Source organism: Buteo buteo, chromosome 15, assembly GCF_964188355.1.
Source record: "Buteo buteo chromosome 15, bButBut1.hap1.1, whole genome shotgun sequence".
Lineage (NCBI taxonomy): Eukaryota > Metazoa > Chordata > Aves > Accipitriformes > Accipitridae > Buteo > Buteo buteo.
Genome location: NC_134185.1, coordinates 26227851 through 26249532, shown reverse-complemented (window position 1 = coordinate 26249532; position 21682 = coordinate 26227851). Strand labels below are relative to the sequence as shown.

General features: G+C 47.3%; 1 protein-coding gene across 1 annotated transcript in view; it reads right to left on the bottom strand.

Annotated features, from left to right (window-relative positions):
• The window catches only part of SLC35F1 (solute carrier family 35 member F1), a 253824-nt gene extending 237395 nt beyond the window's left edge, over positions 1-16429 (bottom strand). Inside the window, exon 1 of the mRNA XM_075046836.1 lies at positions 16113-16429. Coding sequence (XP_074902937.1) covers positions 16113-16315 — 203 coding nt within the window. The 5' untranslated portion in view covers positions 16316-16429. The remainder of the gene's footprint in view (positions 1-16112) is intronic.
• Between the last annotated feature and the right edge of the window lie 5253 nt (positions 16430-21682).

Below are 21682 nucleotides of genomic sequence, written 5' to 3'. Positions count from 1 at the left end.
ACACACAGAGAGACAAAATAAGCTGGAGAGTTTTGTTGTGTTGTACCTCTCCACTACCAACAACTGGGATTCAAGCACTGGCAGAATTTACCTGGAAGCTTCTTCCCTGGCTTCCTGCTCACCCATTTTGGTATCAAACCATGATCAGCTGTATAGTGCCCTGTGGCACTATTGGGGTTTTTGTTGGGTTTTGGTTTTTTCTTAAAAAAAAAAAACAAAAACAAAAACAACAGAGCCTGTGTTCCTACTAATAGAGACCTTCCCAGTCTGAATGTGATTGCTTGACTAGCCTGTGGGATTACCAGTGTTCCCCCCGCCCCCCCCCCCCCCCCCCCCCGCCTCCGCTATCAATTAGATACCAACCTGGATTACATTTATTTACAAACTGTTAAAGCTTTAACTGAGAGCAGGAATGTGGCAATACATTGGTTTAAGCATGGTTTAAGTGGTTTAAGCTTCCCCAAAACAAGATCAGCCCCAGCAAACAATCCAAGTTGGTATTGGACAGTAATCCAGGGGGTAGAGGGGAAACACAAACCAGAGAAACTCCTGCGTTGGAGCATAAGCCAGAAAGAAAGGAAAATACCACAGCTGTCCCATGGTCAAATTTGCTTTCAGTACTGTCACAAAAAAATACTGATAACACCCAGACCTGTAAACAATGACACATTCAGTTCCTCATCTGGACAGAAACACAACCCTCTGACCTGAGTCATAAAAGTGAAACCTCCTAAAATTCCACTTCAGGGATCAGAAAGTGGTCATCTACCACTACTCATAAAAATAACTTGCCGAGAAACTCAAGCACAACCTCATATATGCTGAAAGCTGGATACACCGCAATGCCCCTATTATTTTTTTTTTTTTTTTAAGAGAAAGTCACAACCTAAAAAGGCTTTAGGCCCTGATCTGGAATTTCTATTATCACTTCCATTTTTTTTCAATAGGATCACAATGATGGACTGAGCAACAGGAGATGTTCTCTGTCTGAATTTGTTAATCCCGTATTTCTCTCCAGGCACAGCATACAGCCATACTGTTTTATGCTTATTATCTACAATACCCATTTTTCTCCTTACCTCTGTCCACCTGTGCTTTTGGTGCTCTAAATACAACAGCTTTACCTGCTGCAGGAGAGGGTGTTGTGAAGCGATACATCGGAACTGTGCAGCACCTCTCCACAACAGTACTGGCAAGGGAGACTATAACAGCACGCTAGGATGATACAGGATCGATTTGGGAAGCAGGACTTACAAAAAAACGCTCCCAGAAAACTGCCTTTCTACATCAATACAACCTGCCTACCCAGAAGGAGCCCTGCTGTGACCACTCCAGAGGTGATCAAATTGGTGGATGTTTTGCTCTTAAGAAATATTTTCAGTAACTGAAGCCATGGGATTGCTGACCAGAGTGCTCCCTCAAAGGCATGGCTTTTGGGAAAGCAAGCGCATGGCTGCTGGCTCTAGGGAAAAACAGAAGAGAAAAAGAGAGACTAGCATGTGGCAATAGGCCTCCAAGGTCACATCAGCAAAATAAAAACAGCTATTCACAGTGCACTGTATAGAAGGCTGTAATACAGCACACACTGTCACAGAAAGCAGGACAAACCTGTTCAGTGGCCACTGATCAATTGCTATTTTTCTAATCATCAACAGAGCAGTTACTGCATGCCTTGCCAGAGAGACAGAAGTGAGTCTTAAAGCCCACAAGGGCACTACCACACACTAGATAGATACAATGATTTTAGACCTACTGAACATGCACCTCTTTTTTAGTTATTGTGGAAAAAAAAAAAAACCAACAGTATCAAGGATAAACTGCCTTCCTTTTCCTCCCTGGGTACAATCACATCACTTCCCCCCTATTTAAGTGAGGAATTGGCTACAGCTGACTGTTTATCATCTGTCCACACCCACCACATCTCACCTGAGGTCATCACTGCTCTTCTCAGGAACTTCAGCACTAGGATTTATAACAAGAGAGAGGGCAGGACAGCAGGAAGCTAAGGAACCCTGGCAATAAGCAGTTAGCTCAGGCACAGTATTACAATACAGATGAGCCAAATAAAAAGCTTGTGACCATAGAAAGAGACATGTTCCCTTCCTTCTTTCCAGTTTCTTTTACCTCCAATCCCTATTTTCCCCACCTCCTTTGCCCCTGCTCCTCCCTGTTCCCTGCTCACAGGCTCCTTCCTTTCATCAGTCCAGGCATTAGTCTAATCAAAAGCTAGCTAAAGACCCAGCAACAACAACCACCTTTTCCAGCCAGGTTAATTCTCTGCTATTTTAGTGAGATGACTGTGAGATGTGACAGGAACCAGATCTGGCTTAGCAAAAGCAGAAGGAGCAATTTGGCCAGGAGCAAGGAAGAGACAGAAGTGAGACCTCCTTTTGGCAGTTCGTGAAACTGTGACTTAAGAACAAACTCATTCCTCAGCCTTAGCTCACATTTATCTTGCCTGGTTCTGTAAAATGGCTGAGAAGGTGAATCTTTGCATCCGGTAATTCACTACCCTCTCCTAACAACTTCTAGGTATTAATTCAGGAATGGCTGATAAGGAAATGGTTTCCTACCACCACCAGCTTTTTTTTATTTTTACAGTCTCCTATTAAACCAAATCAATATGTGTGTGTGCATGTGCATTGTTCACATAGTGCCATATATTCATGTTGTAAGTATCCCAAATAATAGTGTCAAGATGCAAATCTCAGAAATTATTACAGGCTCATCTCTAGCACATCTTTAGCTCCTTCCCCCCTGTTAGCAGAATTTCACACACAGTGTGGTGAGCTTCAGCCAGGATCAGCTCTTCACCAAACAATCTCTCTTATGCTGCCATATGCACATCTCCAATGAAATCAGTGTAACATCCCTTAGGAAGCAGGAAGGAAGGTTAGCTCATTAACACACCTTCAAACCCCTGTGATGGCAACACCTTCTGTGTTTGGGTAACACCGTTTGTGGCATCATCTCCAGTGTCAGGAGAGCTTCCACAGCCCCCGCTCTGCTTTCTCTCCAGACACTTGTGCCCACCCCTGTACCAGCCTCTTCACTGTGCTAGTCCATGTATTTGTAGCCACATGATAAATTACGCTGGAGAGAAGATCCATCTGGAAATACAAACCAACAACAACAGAAACTCTTTTCCATTTTTTTTCCCCATCTGAATCAAGCCACCAACCTGGCTCTCCATGCCACCATGCAAACAGCTCCACCAGCACAACAAAAGAGGGAAGAGGCTGGGGACAGGGACAAGAATAAGAAGGAGTAGCTGGGATTGGAGCAAGGAGCTCTTCTGCCACCTGCCAGAGCCCCCGTCTGCAGTCCCAGCCTCATCCAACACCAGTTTCGGTGCCATACCACTGCAGGTGCTCTCGGGAAACCTCCCCTTGTATTCAGACAGCAGGTACCTCCGGGAAGTTAGACACCTTTGAAAAGATGCCACCCCCTTGTCTCCCAAAGCCTACGTGTATTGTGCACATCAGTCATTTTGTTTCTTGGCAAACGTTTGCCCATAAAGTTTCAGAGAAGCACTACAGTAACTGCAGACCAGATGCTTCTGAGTACTACGCTGTATTTTATAGCACTGTATAGCATTTTACAAGCATTAACTAATCAACAACTCTTCCAGGTAGTTAAGTTTAATTATCCCCATTTTACAGGTGCTGAACCAGACCCAGGGAGGTTGAGAGATTTGCCCAAGGCCGAAAAACCAATTGGTGTCCAATCCTGGACTGTAAATCAGGAGCTACCTTATGTAACTTCTTCCCAGTCCTTCCCCTCATCTGCTGCTGCAATACAAGCTTCTCCTGAAAACAAAACAGGCTAAAGTCCACCCCTCCCTGCCCTTCATTGCAAGGGTTGGTCGAGATGCTTTTTGTCCACCAGCTCTCCTGTAACCTTTAGTCGAGCACAGTCAAGATGGCACAAATCATCACGCTCTGGCTTTCGTCCCAAACCCCATGACTGAATCGGGCAGGCAGTATTCACAGGGCATCTCCTCATCTTTCTAACTCTGATGCCTACTTCTGTGTCATACTTATATATGATGGTTTTGTGGGTGGTTTTTTTCCCCTCAGTTTCCCTTTATCACCTGACTGGTCTTTTTGTGCCCGCTGTTCTTTGTTTATCAGGCTTGAGCTTTTAATACCCAGCAACTGCAGTGGTGCACAAGCAGCAGCTACAGTAGCAACAGTTAAGTACAGACCAAAAAGTAGTGAGATGAGCAGTATACTGAGTGGATACAGCAACTTTTACTGGAAAACAACAAAGAAAAGCTGGCTGGAGATGCGTTAGTTTTAAGGAGCTTCACCTTACAGACTACTGGATGAAACATTATCTCTGTGCACTTGCAGCTGCTGGAGATTTCTCCACAGAAACGTTTGGTGAGCTGCTTTGGATGGCATTTAAAGGCTGGGCTGAGGTCAGCCGGTCTCTGCAATTCTCTTCCTGAGAGTTACAGAACATTTCTGGTCCATCCAAAGGAAGGAAGGATAGTATCTCCAAGCACCACTGGCGCTGCAATGGGAACAGAAATGCCAGTGTTAGGACTGCCTGAAGACCGATCTCTCCCTACCATCAGTGCTGTCTATCAGTCTTGAACTGGCAGCGTGGGCAGAGGTGACCAAATAGCTTTCTCTCCCCATACTTCCTCTGGCCCCGGCCTCCCTCACTTCCCACTGCGAGCCTTCAAGCAGGTCCTCTCTGATGCTTATGCTCTGGAAGAAGGCGAACAAGCCCCACATCAGTTACCCATTTTGGCTGGTCTTTGCTACAGCTCCTCAGTCAAACACCACTGCTTCTGAAAGATAAAAGCACACATGGCTGCTGCTCAAAGGACAACACTCGGTAGGCCACTTAGTTATAAGTTACATTTGTACCTTTGTTCCCTCTCCCAATTTGGGCCTCCCACGCAGAACGGCAGCCAAAACCCATCTCAAAGATTAGGTCTGGTCTCAGAGCCCTAATCTTGCAAACACCTAAGTTGCTGACTAGTCCCAATGACTAGAGTATGGTCTTGACTCGTTTGATGCTTCATGCGTGGCATTTTGCTCAAACAGAGCCCACATACATAGAAGAAAATAATCACTAAAGGACAAAGAAGAAAGACAAAGTTAAAATTGTCAGAGTGCATGCAGCTAAATACTCTCAAGTGCAATGGTATTTTGGATGTTAGTAAGACCATTCATAAATGAGAAAAGAAATTGGTATTGATTCTATGGGCTCATTTCTCAATACATCTATAGGTTGTAAAAATGTGGGAATAAATCTAATAAATTAATCTAGCTGAATAATAATAAGTTCCATTAACACGGTAATACCTACCAAATCGATATGTATGAACAATTTCAGACATCACATTTAACAGAAATTCTTCTACAAGTTAGAATGTGCTAGAATTTATTTATTTATAACGGGATGTTAAATTTGAGTTAACTTGTAGTTCATCCTAAAAGATCTCGCATACTTACACATACACACACACACAGAGTCCTTTTTTCAAGTGAATTATTAGGGAATTATTTGGTGTCTTAAACTCAAGCAACCTCTTTAGGGCAGGAGAAAGTTTGAATCCCAGAGATTTCACTTCGTTAATATAGATGGAACGTAACTCTTCTACTACTGGCAACCCTCCAACCACTGCATGGCACTGCATCTCACCCTGACCACTCTGCCTCACTCCTTGAGTGCGTTTCTGCTACCAAACGGTTGTTCTGATAAGATGTCACCTTTTTCTTTAAATGAGAGAAAACCTGGAGTTTTCCTTTTCAATGCCAGTAAGCGATGCCTTCATACATCACACCACCTTGCTCCTGTGCTTCCAGATTAAGTCCTCCAAATGTCCTAGACTCTAGTGAATCTCTTCAAAGACGTGATTCCCCCCCTCCCCCGCCACAAACTGGACCCAAAAAAACACTGAAGTAGACTGTCAAAAAAATGTTGGTGAGCACTAAATCAAAGCAAAGCAGCTTTGGTAGAAGAACCTGAAGAGGATGCAACAGAGCAAGGTCTCCAGGGCTATGCACAGGTGTTGTCCATTCTGGGATGAGCTGGACCACACTTCTGCAAATGGTGGTCTCTAAATTCTAGAAAAACAGTCAGTTTTCTACAAAGCATCCCCCTCAGCACACCAGGCACCCAACAGTGGGAGTCAGGTATCCAAAATCTGACTGGAAGTTACCTGTGCATATCAGGTAGGTCACACAGGAAAAGGAGGCACTTCGGTCTGATCGTTACATACATTTGGGTGCTGGCTTTTTCCCCACCACGTTAGATAAAGCTGGTTAACTTTTTCTGCCTGACAGTACTTAATCCTCGTATCAGCCAGTACTTAATCCTCGTATCAGCCTGATGACAATTATATCTACAATATTAAAGTTGTATTTCCTTCAAGTATCAAATCCCATACCCATTAAAATATTTTCCAGCTCCCTGCTCGACTCTTCGCAACCTACTTGCTATTTGGTGTCCTTCCTCACTTTCAGTCTGCCCAGGACAGTCCCTACAGACCTCAATATATTGGCAGCAGGGAGTTAAAAAAACATAACCAAAAGCATTTAATGTCTGTAGCAGCAGCAGAGAGAGAAAAGGAAAGGAGCAACAAGAAAGAAACACTCTCTCAGTTTCATTACGGCGCTTGCATTCTAGTAAGAAGTTATTTCAGAAGGTAAATGGCCCAAATCAGGTTGCAGAAGCCACTGAAAACACAGAGCTATATAAACTCCATAAAATAGCTGGGCTTAGAATAATCACAAGGTAATTCATTTCATTTTATTAAGCATTTTCCAGCATTTGTCTCATCACCTTAGGGGGAAAAAAGGCAAAGATCCATGCAGAAGAAGAATATTGCACCCTGGGATAGCCACCGAGGCACCTGGCTAGACAAAGATCCAAATCTTGGTAAAAACCAGAAAGCATAGGGTAGGGTACAGCTTATGCCTTTACCCCTCTTGAAGCATTAGGCCCCTACCTGTCAGTGACTCACTTCAGGCCTCCTCTTGAAGAGTTAGACATCTACCTCCTCTCTTCAAAAAAGGCAGAGAGAAGTCCCCCCACTTCTATTTTGCTTCTTCCACTACTTCACCACCCTCATTCAGCTCATCCCCCTCAAACTCCCCCTTCCACTGAAAGGGTCTGAGCTAGCAGCCCCAAGGCTACATTAAGGATCAGGATGTTAGTTATTGGGCTGGAGAGATCCAGGAGTGGAGCTGGGGAGCTCTCTTCCCCTTCACTGAGGTTGATGAAGAGGTATCAGAGCAGGAACAGACTCTGGTATCTCCCTCCCATGCCGCCGGTGGCTTCCTCTCCATTTCACCAAAGAGGGGGAAACATTTAGTCCCCTCTTAACTCATTTTCCATTTTGACCAAATGGAAACCAGAAAAAGTCAGGTCACATTAAAACACTTGCCAGTTGAGAAAACTAATGAGAACAAATGTGGCACAGAAGACAGCATCATTTTAAAATCAATGCAGCCCAATAAAAGACAGTGAAGCAGGCTTTTGGATACATGCATGACAGTTTCTTTCACAAACTAACACCTGAGAGAGCTACGTAAACTAATGGCCATCACTATAAACGTCTCAAATTTTGTTTTCGTTCCATCATCAGCTAATACTGGCTTACAGGTTGCAATTAACACCAGGGCTCGGGAGGCAATAATTATGGTCTTGCTACTGGACATAAATTACCTCATTTATCTGTATTAGAGATGCAGCAATCTGTTTCAAGCATAGTGTGCTTTCATAAATGGACACTTTGAAGTCTGAAATGCCTTGGGAGATGACCTGGGCAAAAAAAGCATCTTCTAGTTCCAAACTTCTAATTTTCAAAACTTCTCCCATTTTGCATTAGGACAAAACTATGACCTTTTGAAATTCTTGATCCCAAGAGAACCTCACAGTCCATGAGTTCACAGCAGCCCTCGGGGATGCAGCAAAGCAGAGTTAAACCTAGTCGCCTACGTAAGTACTCCCATCACCAGATTACCATGAAGTCTTACTCGCTCTCCATCCAAAAAAATCTAGTCTGGACACAAGAAACCTTGCTGCACATGCAGTCTTGAGAAAATCCAATCCTTCTTGCCAAGGTTTTGACTCATCTACGTTTTCTGACAGGAAAAAAAGCTACAGCAGAAGAGAAGATTTGCTATCCAGCTCCTAAGTTCCTACATGCTGCCACAGGTCAGACCTATCTGAAGGTGGAGCACGGCCTCCCACATCACTACGGGAAAAGGCACTGTAAGGAAGGAACTCACCACCACCCCAAGGGGAAATCAAAATTCAGGGCCAAAATGACTATATCGGCTACAAACAGAAGGCTGGCTTAATAAGCGTCACTATTTTTTACAGTGGCACCTACATGGCGTCATTTGTGGACAGACCTTTCTGGTGAGATCAATGGCCATCCACCCCATGTAGGAAATTATTTGGCTAGCACCATGTACCGTGGCACATCCCAAAAAGCAGGTACGCTCCCTGCAGAAATACAGCACAGTATTGCCACACAGGTGCTCTCACCGAGCTCAGCCAGGCTGTGGGGACGCTCCCTCCTCTGCCTCTTGCTCTTTAGTTCCAGCTGTACCGAGGAGAATGTGATGCATGGGAGTCAAACGCACTACCTCAATCACTTGGTGTCTCTGAGAAAAATGACGGAGAGTGAATACATATTGAAGAAATGGTTTCTTAAATCACAAGAGAAACCAAGTCAGAGAAGGCTGAAAGACAAGCTTCAAAACTGGTGTGTTTTCAGTAAAAATCCCAGAGAGACAGATGACAGACGTAAATAAGCAGAGACAGGTAGATTAGGTGGTTCACAACATGAATTTCACAACCACCAATACTTACACACTTTACAGTCATAGCAATTTATGAGTCCCCATACAGCTGTTCTTGCAACAAGTGATTTCAGCTTAGTTTGAGCTCAGCTCACAAGGCTTTGAGCATGAGTCTTCTGTTGTTGTTGGGTTTGCGGGGCGATTTTTATAGTTTTTTTAAAGTCGAGCTTCTTCAGCAAGTTCTTTTTCCTAAGCTTTCCTGGTTATTAGCCCTAATCAGTATTCCAGTGCTGATCTGTAAGGCTATCTGCTGACTTAAAGGAAGGGAACACCTCACTAATAGCCCCAGTGTTTCCCTCTGCCTGCAGAAACAACCGATAAGGACAGAGACTCTAGCCATCCCCAAAGAGACAGAGCCACAAAGAGCCCTTCTGATCGCTACTGGCATCTGGCCTTCCCCTCATTAGCACATTAAAGCTGCTCTGTCCATCCCATAAGAGCCACTCTGTCCATTCCTCCAGCTTTCTCTATGGAGCCATTTACAGTGCTGCTCCTTTGAAACCCCCCTAGTTCAAGAGGCAGTAACCCCTTCCCAAAGCCCATGGCACAGCCACTGTCAAAAATTCCCACTTACAGACAGGCACCCAGTAAGTACCGGCCTTCTGAATGTCATAGGTAGACAGAAGACACCCACGTATTTCGCCTTGCCAAATTGCCTCTCCTAGGGAAAGTCTATTCCTGATCAGTATGTGGGCAGCTGGGTTTAGATTACAGGGCACTTACCGTATCAAATCACTCCAAACAATTCCTGTTTCAGAATAGGTCCAGCAAGGCTTGTATCTCCTAAGCTGCAAATTCTCAGGAGCAAAAAAAAGCCAGGCAAGGGGGACAAAGCTTTCCAACTCTGACTCCGAAACCTGTTAGGAAACCATGCTCAGACGCTTTGAAACCACACTTGGACAGACTTCCAGTACTGGCTACAGCAGCAACATGGAAGCTTTATGTACCTTAGCTCATCTTCACTCCTAAATCAAAGCACTTTAAGTGTACTATGGCATGCCAGTAAGTGTGTCTTCACTGAAATAAGTTGTTTGGAGGGAAGAGGAAGAGCATTTTTTCCTCCCATTTTACAGGTATTTCCCTTATGCACCCATATTATCGGGAACATAGCTAATACACAGAGGTCACTTGCTTTCCAAATGGCAATTACAAGTAAACTAATGAGAAAAGGAAACAGCGGACAATTTTACATCAGTTGATTTCTATATCCTCTGCCAGGATGCTTTCCTACGGGCAGATATGACCTTCCCACTTCCCCAGCCAAAAAGAATAATACTAACAGGTACCAGAAAGCCAACCTAGTTGCTTTTTCTATGCTCTGAACTCACTTTCTTTGACTTATTTCAGAATGGTATAAATATTTTTACCTAAAAGGAGAGCTACAGCTATCTGAATTGGGCTCAGACTCATTCTTCTACAGTCACTGTTATTCTGGGTGGACTTTGAGAAGCTATTTGTACTTTTTAAGAATAAAAATCCCAAAGGAAGCCAATCCTTTTGTTTTGAAGAAGAAAGCAAAGCAACTGAAGGTTATGAACAGTCACTCTTTTTTTGGATTCCAAATATGATATCTTTGATCCTTGACTTGCTTTTCATTAAGGAAAAATGCCATAAATTATTTGGTTTGTTTGCCTCTCTGATCAGTCAACTGAAAGATGTTATTGCTTTGGGGCAATGAAATACGTTGACTCAATTTCATTATTATTCAGTTTCAGGTTCTTTTTAGTACATAAACTCCCTCTGTCTGACTTACTGTGTGGATAAGCGTTATTAGGAAAAAAAAAAAACATTGGGTTATAGCTTTTGATACTTGCACTGTCATTTAAACAGCTCTCATCTCTGAAGAGTTAGTAGCCTTGACACACGGTTCAAGTTCAAAGTTAGTCAGCTAGTGGGCCAAATTCTTCCTCAACTTCATTATCAGGGATGAATTGGGCCTGTAACATACTAAAAAGGCAAAAGTTTTACTCAGACTGTATCCAGACAACCAGGCTTTCTGACAAGGAGAATCCAAATTGCTTTTCTTCATGTAATTTTGCCCAATAAATCACTGCCTAACTTAATGAATTACACTTATTAGCAGCATTATTTTTTCTTCCTTTTCCTAAGAAAGGTAGTGGTAATTAGACCATACACTGGCTTTATGCACAAGGCTCAAATTTATCTGATAAAGTGAGTAAGTGAGCAAAGAAGTAGAGAGAGACTTGTACCGCTCCAGAGAAAGCTTCTGCAATTCACTAGTGCAGAGAACATAACTACAAAGCTGTTTAAAAGATGGCATGGGACTGAGTGCCTGAAATTACTCTTACACCATTTTCTGATATCGAGTTGAATAAGTCTCTGATATTCTGATACGATTTTTAGGAAACTTCTGAAAAATACAAAGTCCCATTTAGCAACAGAGAGCAAGAAAAAGCACAGGAAGACATCCTTGAAACAGCAAGATAAGGCACAGCTAGATTTTATAGCAAGTATTCCTTAAGAAAGTACTAAAAGAGAGAAGTGGGTAAACCCAGAATGTGCCATCCAGCTTTCTAAAAAAAGGAGTCATCAAGGAAAGCAATACAATAGCAGGGTCTTAGACGTGACTTTGGAGACCTGAGTTTATTGACGCGGCTATGGTATTTTTTGTTTCCTGGAATAATCTCATTTACTTAGGTAAAATAACTTTGTTATAGTATCTAAAGATATTAATGCATTTTCCTTGCAGAAACTTCATTTTCCCTCCTTGTCCTGGTGCCTAGGACTACAGAGATAATGTCTATGTATAAGCAGGTACCTCATTTGTTGGCTCTCATTCAGATAAAGAATTTGCAAGAATCTCCCAAGGAGATCATTTGGCATGTTTCAGCCCCTGTGTTTCAGCAATGTTTTTCTCTGTCCAGTTCCTCTAAAGTGGTGATAACCAGCCCTCCCAACATGAGATTGACCTGTAAATTAGTTCAAAAGGCTTCAGGGGCCACAGGCAATGTTAGGCAGGTGATTCTCTGCTCTCGACCCTTCGGGTCACCCAGAGAGTGCAAGGAAGGGAGATGAGCCACCCCTCTGTGCTGGGATACAGCCAGACAAAGCGAGTTCAGACCTACCAACAGGTATCTGAAACACGCAGGTGCCGGGGTGGAGGCACAGAGAACCACAGAATTCCAAACCTCATGATTTTCTCCTTTTTTTCTTGGTTCCCGCTATAGGTGGGAGGGAATGTGGAGCAGGTGAGTCACTGCTTATTAAGTGGCCCTCCACAAGCAGACAGAGTTGGTGGAGTCCAATTTTGGCTTCGCAGAGGCTGTAGGGAAGCAAGCAAGCAAGCAGCCATCATTATTCTTTCTCTCCCCTGCAACAGACCAGGGCAAGGTCAGCCAGGGACACCTGCTCAGCAAATGTCACAAGGAAGGCACCAGGCAGGGCCCTGCAGCTGGGATTCCTGGGCCACGGGTGTGAGTCACAGGTCCAGGAAAGTATTCGCAGTAGGTAATCACCACGACATTTCCTCTTAATGCAATGGCAATTCACAGGCATCCTCTCTGGACTTCAAGGATAAGAGGAAGCTTGTTCCTGTTGCAGCAGGTCCTGTTCACCATCACTGGCAGCTCAGAATTTATATCCAAACTATTCCAGTAAATCCCACAATTTCATTGAGCATCTCCAGTCCTCCATGATTCTGACCCTTCAGTTTTGTGTTTTACTTGGTTTTCTCTTACGGCCAACTTTTTCACAAAGTGCAGTGTTTGCTGTGATCACTGAAATAGATTTTTACTGTCAACCAGCTCTGCTTTCAGTATGTTCTCTCTCAAACACCCTGGAGGGGTTGTTCCAGTGTTTCTCTATTACCTTGGAATCTATTGAGTGAACAAGGAGGAGAGGTTGGAAGGTGAAGTTAAAATAAGTTTCCATAGCTTGTAAATTTTAAGAGGAGCCTTCGAAGGCAATTCAGGAATCACCAAGTGCCTGGGTGACCAAACTACTACATATAAGGTGAGAGAGAAATTATGCTCAGTTTCTGCCAGTTTGAGGTTTCCCCATTCTCCTGCTGTCTTGTTTCCTCCCTGACCATACTAGAGTCTGATCCCTCCCAGGGGACAGACTTTTTAGCAGGGCCTGTTGCAACAGGACAAGGGGCAATGGTTTTAAACTAAAAGAGGATGGATTCAGACTAGATATGAGGAAGAAATTTTTTACGATGAGGGTGGTGAAACACTGGCCCAGGTTGCCCAGAGAGGTGGCAGATGCCCCATGCCTGGAAATGTTCAAGGTCAGGGTGGACAGAGCTCTGAGCAACCTGATCAAGTTGAAGATGTCCCTGCTTATTGCAGGGGGGGTTGGACTAGATGACCTTCAAGGGTCCCTTCCAACCCAAACCATTCTATGATTCTCCCAGCTACACAGGTTTCTGGCAACCCCAGCTGTTGTCAACCTTTCTATTTTGTTCGTCTGCCTGAGGAGCCCCCACTTTGTCTAGCAGAAAACAGAACCCCATGAGCTCAACTCAATGAGTCAATCAGGAACCTTTCACAAATGGATCTCAAGGAAATGGTGCACACAAAGTATAGACAGCACAGAGAAAGTGCTACCCTTTTCCAGTAGAAAAACATTAATTGAAGAAGCCAATGCTTGGTTTGTTCTGGGCTCCTCCTTCTTTAGGGATATGGCATCCATATTTCTTCCTTCCCCTTACACATTTGCAGGCTATTGTTTCCATAGATGATGAAAACATAAACATTGTGTCAAGATTCATTTCACTGCACCAGGATTCATGTCACTGTATCAACAGAAATGTTGCATGAAAGCCATGACGCTACACAGGCCGAGTCATTAGTTCCCATGTAAAGTTGAAGGAAACCTAACTAACTCGGGCAAAATTTCCCTTGATACAGACACTCTGAGATAGTCTAAGGATTCTCTTACACAAAGCAAAGGCTGCCTTAAACACCACAGTAACAGGTCTTCTCCCTCTCCATAAATCACATAAATTTGGAAAAATTTGACTCTCGTTTCACGTTTGAGGAGGAGAAAAGAACATGTTCACAAAAAAGCGACTGAGCTGCTGCTCATTAGCGTCCTCCTCTGGGCAATGGGAGATCTCATTTCTAGATTCAAGTCTCCAAATCAGAACAGAGATTTGAACTTTGGTCACGAGAGCCAATTTCTATCCTTTTCCCCCTTAAAAAAAACCTCTAGATATTCTCATTTCAATCATATATTTATAACAATAAATATTGATTTGACTCTTTATCTATGGCTGAGAATCATACATATATATATATGCACAAGCATGGTAACTGCTTGAACGATATGAATTAATCCAACACCTCCTAGCCAAGAAGACTGGGGCCAATGTGATGGCTCCCCAGAGGTCACTGTTACCACCCTTGAACAGGAGTACCTATTGCTTTTGTACCTGATCCCCCCACCACATCTTCATACATGTCTTGCTGCCCCTGAGAAAACTTCTATTCTCTAGTGTCTTATTTCAGGACTGACACACATCTCAGGATGACCAAGCAGAAGGCGAGCAGGATTTTGCAAGCACGGGACACCTAAAATGACATAGACCATTGAGTTGAAGAATTGAGTGAATTTTACTATACTGAGAGTTGCAAATGCACACGTACAAGAAAATGTGTAACTGAGTTTGAGCTGAAGCAGCTCTTACTTGTTTCGACTTCTTTTCAACCCTTCTTGTGCTCGAATAACAAAGGATAAGTACTTCCTCCCTTACTGATGCTTTTGAGGATCCTCCTAGAATGGTAACAGTTAATCAACTGCGTATAATAGCAATGATCTGTGAGCAGTCAAATACCGTCAGGTATTTGTAACAAGGATACAAAGCAACAATGGTAATTTCCTAATGTTTAAAAGCTTGAAAGGGTCAGCGACCTTCACCTTCAAAACTAGTATATCCAGACAGAAGTGCTGTTTTTCTTAGTAGCTCATGCATATTGCACGTATCCAAAACTAAAGCGGGGACATCGAGGCCGACACTGGTACGCACCATCCCACTGCCGCTCACAACGCCGCAACTGCTCTATTTAGCACGTAAAAGTCATTAGGCAGAAGTGATGGCTTCAGCTGGCTTTTCAGACAGGAGCCTGGAGGCTCCTTCTGGAGAAGCGCAACCAGTTAGGCTCTGGATAGACTCTGTTTCGTAGTAAAAACCTCAGCCCTAATCAAATGCAGCGCAGAAGAAACAACCGGCCAAGAGGAGAGGCGTAAAGGATTTAAGTAAGATGGTTCCAGTGTTTTCTTGTGCGTTCGGCGAAATAATTTACCCCGGGGACCCTGCAGTTCTCCTATCTTGGCACTGCCAATTCCGAGCCACACGCACAGCCGAACAGACCGGCGACCGTCTCGCCGGCATCCCGCTCCCGCAGCCAGAGCGCAACGCTTCCCCCTCACCGCGCCAACCTGGTCGGAAATCGGGCAAAAATCCCACACGGGGCCACCCGGCATCCCCCCAGCACCAACCCCCGCCCGGCCGCTGCTGCGGGGAGCCCCGCCGGGACGAGCTGGGGCGGGGGGGGACACCACGGCCGCCCGCTCCCCGCCGCCCGGGCTCCAACTTCCCCGGCGGCGCCTCCGCCACCGGCCGGGCTGCGGCAGCGGGGACGTGGGCTCCCTCCTCCCCGCCGCCCCCCCTCACCCCGGGCCTGTCCGCGACGGGCCAGGAAAGCCGCGAAGCCGGCTGGGGGGCCCCGCTGCGGGGGTGTGCCTGCGGGCAGGGCAGGTGCGACCGGCACCGGCGGGGAGGGAACGGGCCGGGGCCGCGCCTCACGCCGCCGCCTCAGAGGCAACAATGGGCCGGGGGGGAGGCTCCGAGCCGCCGCCGCCCGCCAGCGGCTTCGGCGGGGAACGGCGCTGCCAGCCCAGCCGAGCTGAGGGGAGCCGCGCTGAGGGGAGCCGAGCTGAGGGGAGCCCAGCCGCGCTGAGGGGAGCCGAGCTGAGGGGAGCCCAGCCGCGCTGAGGGGAGCCGAGCTGAGGGGAGCCCAGCCGCGCTGAGGGGAGCCGAGCTGAGGGGAGCCCAGCCGCGCTGAGGGGAGCCGAGCTGAGGGGAGCCGCGCTGAGGGGAGCCGAGCTGAGGGGAGCCCAGCCGCGCTGAGGGGAGCCCAGCCGAGCGAGCCGCCCCGCCGGAGCCCCGGCGTACCCCCCTCCCTCCCCGCTCCACCTCGCCGAGGGGGCCGGTCCGGGGCTCCCCCGACGGCCGCCCCCGGCACCTCCGCGCCCCAGCGGGGCGGGGAGCCGGTCCGCGCCGCCGGAGCTCCGGTCCGTCCCCCCGGCCCTCACCTGTTCAGCACTTTCCTGATCCTCTGGCGCACGCTGGAGGAGGGCGCGGAGATGCCGCTCCTGCCGCCGCCGCTGCCGCCCTCCGCCGGCAGGTTCTCGATGGTGGCCACGACATGGCTGGGCTGCGGCGGGTGGTGCGGCGGCGGCGGCGGCTGCGGCGGCGGGGGGTGGCGGTGGTGGCGGTGGCGTTCGGGGGAGAGCATCGCGGCGGGGCTTGCGCCTCAGCGGAGAGCGGGGCTCATCCCGGCGGGAAGACGGCGGGCGCTGCTGCTGCTGCTGCTGCTGCTGCCGCCGCCGGCGCTGGCTTCCCTCGGCTTCCGGGCAGCGCCAGACCCTCGCCCGCTCCTCCCTCACTGGGCTGCCATGCAGCGAGGGGCGGGCTGCCGCCGCCAGCGAGTGCCGCTCACGGTCGACGAAGTGGCAGCAGTTGGGCGACCCTCCCTCCTCCTCCTCCTCCTCCTCCTCCTCCTCCTCCCTCTCCTCCTCCTCCTCCCTCTCCTCACACCCCCCGCGCCCAGCCGGGGCGCTCCCCCCTCGGCGAAGCCGCCGCGCCGCCCTCGATCCCTTTTGTTCCCCGCTGCTACCGCCGCGGCCCGGCCCGTCACGGCGGCGGAGCCCCCCTCAGAGCCCTGCGTGGCGGCGCCCGCCCTTGCGCGCCGCCGGCCGAGGCCGCCAGGGGGCGCCGCCACCGCCGCCGCCGCCAGCAGCAGAGTCCGCCGCTGCCTCCGCGGGGCGCTGGGAGCCGGGCGGGGTTGGCGGCCGCCCCCGGAGGAGCGGCGGTACGGCGGGGGCCGCGACGGGGTCCCGCCGTTGTCGTCGTCGTCGTCGTCGTCGTCGTCGTCGTCGTCGTCGTCGTCGTCGTCGTCGTCGTTCCCCGCCTCCCCGCCCGCTGAGCGCCGCGCTAGGTGGGCGAGGGAGGGGGGGGGAAGCCGGGGCCAGAGCGCTTGTTTCGCCCCCAACTTCACCCCCGTGAATACTCATCGGTTGTTTTTGGGGGTGTTCGGTTGCCTTTTTGGGGGTGGGTTGGTTGGGGAGTGGGTTTTTTGGGCGAGTGGGCCACAGCTGGGCAACACGGCACCTCCTGCGCTGGCCGGGACGGCATGAGCACCCCGGGGCTGGCACGCGTTTGTCCTCGCGGCCTGCGAGCCGGAAAAAAGCGTAAATCAAAACCGGCTCTGAACAGCCCCCCGTGCTCGGCGTAGTGGCGGGGAGGCACCGAAGGGACAGTGGGAGGGATGGCGGTCGCCGCAAAGTTCAGAGCTCCGTACGTTTTTCGTACGGACGGCGCGCTTCAAGTTCACGTTGGGCAAGGCTTGTTCCAGACTGTTGGGTCAAGCCGCCTTCCAGTACGGGGAGTCTCTCTGAAAAGAAATGGAATGAACGTGGTTTTAATATCTCCTATTCTAAAGACTAAGATATTTCATTTTAACAATTGAATTAGGCTCGGAGGAGGTAAAATGTATACCTACCTTTTAAGTTGATCATGTCGCTCTGAAATGTGTTACCTGATAATTTTGCCAAGTCCTGTAAGCGAAATAAATCTGAAATTTCACCTTTTCCGTTCAATTGTTCCCCCCCTTACTTCTTTTTGCCGAAGATTCTTCCCCTATATTCCTGTTTGTCTGAACCTTACACAAAGCCATGAAGGTGAGAGGAACATTTGTAAGAAGCGGGGAAATGTGGTTATAAAGCTGTGGAGTGTCCCCCAGGGAAATCAGATAGATGTAATACTCGAAATTTCTCTTGCTTTTTTTTTAATGACTAGGTTTCGGGTCGGTAGTGGCTGTTTATAGGAACTATTCCGTTTGCTGGTATTAATTTTTAATACGTCAGTTTACTCTGAGTACCTCAGCAGCCTCAGTCTATCAGGTCTTCAGATGAGATCCAGTGGAGCGTGTGGCTCTACCAGAGGAATGCTTTTGAAGACGGGGCTCGCTCACTCGAAATCCTCTAAAGTTCATTCTCCGTTCTGGGCAAAAAGCCAGCTGTTTTCAGCGCGAGCCGAACCTCAGTTGAATCGGATTATGCTACTAAGAGATTCTCCTCTCTCCTGTTCCCCCCATGGCAACCACATGTTTCCAGAAGTGGAGAGAAGATGAGGTTCATTCTCCCCGGCAGCAGTTGGAAGTGGAAGGGACGGAACCTCCCGAGCCGCAGCGTCCGCAGCCGCGGCAGGACGAGGTTCGCTGCAGGGCTAGCCGCCCGGCGCAGCCATCGCCGCTCTGTGCCATCACCGTGTGGGCCCAGCCGTAGGACCCCCAAATCACACCCTCGACTCAGTCCCGTCTACCTCTAGCACTTATTTGTTAACGTTTCCACATTTCTCCAAACTGCAGCTGGATGGCAACTGCAAATATTCTGGAACTACTCTCTGTGCCATTATGAGAGGGTTTAGATAAGGGATGTGTTTCCTCCGGGATGCTCAGCAGCCATTTCAGACTAATCTGACAGCTGAGTGGATCGGAACAACAGTGTTTGTCTAACTTTATTCCTACTGATTAAACCAAATGAATGCATACCTGAAGTCCAATTCGGGATCTGCCGAGAAACGGCGGGGGCTGTAGGAAGCTCCTGTCCTCAGGACAGCCCCCTTATTTAGCAGCCCCCCTTTCTACCGATGCAGAGGGAAACAGTAGGTCTGTGCAGACAGCCCTGCTGCCATCGTGATGAATGGATTTCTTGCACACTCAGGTCTATCAGGAATACGATGCCAAACGTTTGCTGTGTCCAATAAAATTGCTTCCAATGACTTTTCAGTTTGTCTCACTATCGTACCACACGCGTAGCGTTATGCCATCCCATGTCTTTCTGCATTTAATGTTACAGTTCACTCATGCAGGTTTTTTTCCATGATTAGACAAAATTACTGGGAGGAACAATTACACTGGATGTATCCTGTTTAGTAGTATCAGCAGACTGACTGCATCATACAATCAGTAGTGACTGATTGAGAACGGCGTTTTTTAATGTTTTAATAATTACTCAAGATGCTGTTCATGTGGCTAAATATCCCTTGCAGTCTGAGCACTCTTGGCCTGGTTTCAAACACAGTGCTAAGCATGTTCAGCTCCCTTGTAGCTGTTTCTCAGTGTGTTGACATTCAACTACGGCACGTCGCATCTTCATTAATGTAACACTCAACTGGATTAATTTTACCAAAAGATAAGATTAGAATTTGTACAACTGTGAAAACAAATTTTTTCTTAAGCATTTCGTCCCCCTGATTAACAGGTGAACATGCTAGTGGTTGGTCCGATGACTCCTTTTTGTGGTTTACGCTGAAGAAGTGTTTTGCCTTCTAGCATTAAGTCTGGTTTTAAGTCTAGGTTTTTCCAAAATTGTCACATGAGTTTAAACCCAGGTTCTTGAAGGCGCTGAACTGACTCAGCCTTTTTGGTCACCAATGTCCTTCATAAATAAAACGAAAACACCTCTCCGTGGCCACCTGAGTTCACTGGGGACCAAGTCAGGGTTTTTTTTTAATTTCTGTCATAAATGTGCACAAAGCTGTTGCAACAGCAGCCACGCTGACTGGCTAACGCACTGCCCGGAGGCCTGGCTCAAGCCTAAATCCTAGTGCCAGAAGCCCAGTCCTTAAGCTCAAAGTGGGGAAGTCCTCTCCTGGGGGTAGCCGTAGCTGTGCTCTGACCCCACTCGAGACCTGGCAGGGCTTGCAGCGAGACCAGAGGCTGACCAGTAACTAGAGGGAAAACGGGGCACCATAAGCAGGGGAGCAGTGTCAACAAATGAGAAATTCTTATAAAGATGTGCACATCCATCTCCAAGTAGGTTGAATGCTGGATGTGGGGACTTGGGCTCTCACCTCAGCTTAGCCAAATTTTAGAGGGTTAAAACTCGGTCTTTCCTATTCCAGCTGAGTCTCCTGGAATTGCTGAAATTGCTCTTCTGCAGTACTGTCGCCATCCCTTGGTCCCCAGCTGATGAACAACTCTAAGAAAAGAAACCCCAATTCCAGCTCTCACCTAAGATGTGGAACAGCTGTGAGTGTTGTATTCCCAAGGATATTTGGCTTGTCGTGGGGATTCAGTCAGGCCATCGGCCTCTTCCGTCACATTTTTTCAGGGGTGGGAAAACTGAGGTACTGAAGCAGCTCTGGCCAAGACTGGATATGGTCTGTCGCTTCTCAAGCAAGCACCAGGGCTACCAAGAGGATGAGTCGTGATCTCTTTTTTGTCTGTCAGAATGTCTATTCTATATTTGCAGATTGATTTATATCAATATTATACTTTGATTTATTAATATTTACATTTTAATATTTGGCATAATATTTTATTTATATTAAATCTTTTTATTTGATATAAACATTGCTTGGTTATTATTAATAAATCAAATATTACATTTGTATTTGATTTTACACCTGGAATGAAATAGTTGCAGCTGGAGGGAATGAGAAGACCTTTTGTTAGTACACGCTACTGCAACACCACAGGGGCAACGTTAGCTCAGAGACAAGATTTATCCCACTTGTTCCTGCATGGCGTTCCAGAGAGGAGTTACTCATGTGTCCGGTGAGTTTGAGTTGAGCACTGTCCTGAAGCTGTAGCGCTTCTGCCTACCTTATTTAAAAGTAGTCCAGGTATCTTTACACGTAGTGCTGCATAGGGCAGTGGTGACAGCCTTTGTTATGGTGCTTCTGGGGGACAAGCAACAGCCACAGAGGCAAGGTGTTGGTTTGCACAAAAGCCCTTTACTCAAAATCCTTCCAAGCCTCTTCTCAGGCAAGTTTTTATTACGAGAATCCAACTACTCCAGGCACCTCTCAGCACCTGAGAAAGGCTCAGAGGAGCACCAAGCTTCCAACACGTGAGGCTGACTGCGAGAAAAAGAAGCAAGGGTAGAGCACGGCGGCACAACCTTCATGTTATCCCTCAGCCTTCGCGCTCCAGTGTCCCATTTCAGCACCACCGTTGCCACCCACCAGGTTGTTAGAGATAATGAGAGCCTCACAAGTCAACTTCTTAGGAGATGAGAAGTCAGCAGTTCTGAATCTGAGCGTAGCGTGTTTATTCATACGCATACGCTGGTGGATGAAAAGCTATGGAAAGGCAACATAGCTGTAGGGAATCTCAGCACGCAGCCCACGTACGGTTCCTAGACAGCAACTCTGCATCTAACAAAACAAGAGGAGAGCATGGAGGCATGCAGTCAGAGCTGCTCCTCCCGCTGGTTCCTCACTCCCTCGTGGCACAAGCAAGGTGAGACACCCCACCTGCTTCACACAAGGGGTGAGGGAGGTTGTGGGTAACAATGCCTATTTTTCACATCCACCGTAACAATATTTTATATTTCTCATTAGTTGCAGGAGGGAATATACCAACTGACTGTAATAATTTTTGCTCTTGTAGGGGAATATTTACACACACACACACACACATACAGAGGGAGAATTACATTGCAATATCATTGGAGCCTGAGACCAAGCAGCTGAGTCCATATAAAAAAGATAGATTATACAATACAGAAAAGGTAAAATTAAATAGAATTTATTTGTTTCCATCACCCTGGGTGAGCAACAAAGGCACAATAAAAAGTACAATAAATAATCTGCG